General features: G+C 36.7%; 1 protein-coding gene across 1 annotated transcript; it reads left to right on the top strand.

Annotated features, from left to right (window-relative positions):
- Positions 1–395: 395 nt before the first annotated feature.
- Positions 396–2983, top strand: LOC134256804 (insulinoma-associated protein 1a-like). Its single transcript, XM_062739462.1, has one exon. The coding sequence runs from the start codon at positions 781–783 to the stop codon at positions 2026–2028; it is 1248 nt and encodes a 415-aa protein (XP_062595446.1). The 5' UTR covers positions 396–780; the 3' UTR covers positions 2029–2983.
- Positions 2984–3207: the final 224 nt, after the last annotated feature.

The following is a 3207-nucleotide window of genomic DNA, read 5'->3' as shown; positions in this document are numbered from 1 at the left end:
TAAAAATAAATTATTATGCTATGTGAAGTTACGCACAGGAATGAAATCACGTTCAAAAGCATTATTTCCTTGGTTCAGGAAAATTTTTCCATGGTTTTATTTTTAATTGTGAAACAAATATCGATATAATCAAATTGCGTGTTGTTGATATTATTAAACGACATTTAGTCAATCTATTCGTTATTGATTGCCTTTACTCTGTAGAAGAATTTTGCCGAGTTCTACAAACAGAAAAAGTTTACCGTTCATAACTGTTTTGATTAAAGAGATTCCCTTTATTGATTCTTCTATAACTTTAATCATCGCTCGTTTCACCTGTACAAGTAAAATGCACACGCTATAGAACAATCGCAAGCGCCAAATTCATGTAGTGCGCTATGAGAAAAAAAGTGCGCACGATTAACAAAGAAAATTGGCATCAGAATTTGTGAAAAGCGAGTACCACAAAACAAAGAGGGTACGTATCAGTGGCTGGGTTCTCGAAGGGGGCGTGTCTCGTCTATGAATATTCAGAGAAATTCTCTTAGTCTTAGCGTGCCTATAAAAGGCAATGTGATGCTATTTCTGCGGGTTTGGTCAATAACTATACAGGCTGAGATGAACTGTTGTGATTAACATTACAGAACTTGAGAACAAAGCAAATAAGATATCAATTTTTGATACAACAAATATAACTTGACCAAATCCCCCTTTCGATAACTTTTTTCGCACTTACGCCTTTGATGGTAATTTTGGAATTTTGAGGACTGAGAAGAATTTCATCCTTCCCAGTATCTCATCATGCCCAGAGGATTTCTTGTTAAAAGAACTAACCATGGAGGAGCAGCGTCCTACAGAGAAAGGAACAATTCGGAGGGCGAGCGCCCAGACCTGGAAGCAGATATTACAAGATTTGGGTCTCCGGATTCTGGATATTGCGCAAGTCCTACTAATTTCTCAAAGGACATAGAAAATAATAATTACGAGAAGCCACACTGCTCTCCCCTGACAGTGAGTACACAACTTTACTTTTCAAATTTTGAGAAGCTGAGTGTCAACTCTCCAATTAACGGGAATTCCTCTCCAAAGCCACTGGATCAGAGCAGCCCAAATAAGAGAAGAAATGAAAATAAGAACAAGCCTATCAAAAAACCAAAGGCTGCTCGGAAGATAAATTTTGACGAGGACACGACGTCTCCCGTCTCGGGCTGTATCATAAAACATGTTTCACCGGAGGAGGAGGGTACAGTGATATACCACGGGGACATTGACAGCACGTACAACTTCGTCGAAGCTACTCCCGAGGCTCGCGCAGAGCTTGAAAAAATTGATAACAAAATCGGAGACTATATCTGTCAGTTGTGCAAAGAATTTTACGAGGATGCGTTTCAGCTGGCCCAGCATCGGTGTTCCCGCATTGTACACGTGGAGTACCGGTGCCCGGAATGCGGGAAGGTATTCAACTGCCCGGCAAATCTTGCGTCTCACAGAAGATGGCACAAACCGCGACCTCCTACAGTCAACAACAGACAGAGCGCACCGGCAAAAATTCTACCTTCAAACCAGAATGCTTTGCACACTGGCAACCTGAATGAGGCAAAACATGACAACGCCACGTTCTTGATTCCGACGGACCTAAGTATTTCCAGTCCGACGAACCTTAGCATTTCCAACAGCGAAGGACAGTTTAAGTGTGAAATATGCGACAAGAAATTCCGTCGACAAGCTTACTTAAGAAAACATCAACAAACTCACTCCGATTCCGCTAAAATTGTACGCAACGACAACTCTACAAGACATGAAATCCTGCGCACCAACAACACGAAAGAGTTATCAAGCAAAGAGCCCTTGTGTTGCGAGGTTGCGTCACCTCAAAATGCATTTGAGAGTTTGCAGACGAGAGTTCCAGATATGTACGTGTGTAAGTACTGCGAGAGTTCGTTCAGCAGTTCGCCAGGCCTTACAAGACATATTAACAAATGTCATCCAACCGAGAACCGACAGGTCATTCTTCTTCAGATGCCCTCAACCCTCCCGCGCCATATGTAAATAGACGGTGCCTTAACACCGTTTGTGCCTGACTGCAAATAAAATGTATATTTTTTTGATGAACTTTTAGAAGTGTAAGAGTTGTGCAAATGTGCCTTCCTTCCATATATGTATAAACATGTATTTTCACATAAACGCTTCACAATATTTTTTACTAGATTATTATTTTATAGAAAGATATGTTTATTTGCAGGTATTTAAAATGTTTTGTTTTAAATTCTGAAATTAAGTCGTACTTTTCGTGGATGAAATCGATATTTTGTTGTTTTTATGTATTATTTAAGTTTTATAATTGATATATTTATTTTAGAATCTTTATTTTTACAATGGACTTGTGCATTAATATACTTTGAGAGTGCAATATTAAGTGCAATATTTTAATAACCATTATATACAAGTGCAATATTTTGAAATGTGCAATATAATAATATAGATATATTTTATTAATACTGACATATTTCTACATGTTGTAATAAATTGTGATATATTTTTATCTGGCTAGGCCGGGCAAGTGCAATTTAATTTATTTTAGATAGTCTAGTAGTATTAGAATTTAGATTTTAGATTTATTTTATTTTATTTACGTGATTATTTTTTGCTTTTGTTATCCAGTATGCTTAATATTTTACTTGAAAAGAAACAGGGTTTTACCAAAGAAAAGCGATTATTTATGTTGTGATCCTTTTATTTCTTTATTGGTTATTTTTTTGTTCTATTTTTTTAGTATTATATTTTGTTATAATATTTTACGCAAACAAGTCTTGTCAGTAGTTGCATTATTTTAAAATTACATTTTTGTTTCCGTTTTAATTTATATACTTTTGTTGGTTCATTTTGTTACCCATGTTCTAGTATTTTATGTTAAAATCCAGTTTATTTGAGAGAGAGAGAGAGAGAGTGAGAGAGAGAGAGAGAGAGGATTGTATTTCATTCACCTATTGCAAACCTTTGTAAGAGATGCATTGTTACTTAATAAAGATTGATTTCTATACGTGTAATGACTTTATAATTGTAACGGTCTTAAGGGACTTGTCAATGCCCGCCGTGTGCTTGATTGACATTTTACCTGTGCCGTTCGCCAGGTGAAGTGTCACACCTGAGTTCTGGATTTATTTACACACATTAAGTTTGCAGGCATTCACTGTTTAATTTGATTTAACCATAGTTCTGGAACACTGC

This window comes from Saccostrea cucullata, unplaced genomic scaffold, assembly GCF_032062105.1.
Source record: "Saccostrea cucullata isolate Sc308-1 unplaced genomic scaffold, CSIRO_AGI_Scuc_v1 ctg8, whole genome shotgun sequence".
Taxonomy (NCBI): domain Eukaryota; kingdom Metazoa; phylum Mollusca; class Bivalvia; order Ostreida; family Ostreidae; genus Saccostrea; species Saccostrea cuccullata.
Note: the sequence above shows the minus strand (reverse complement) of the source record. Positions and strands in the feature narration are given on the sequence as shown.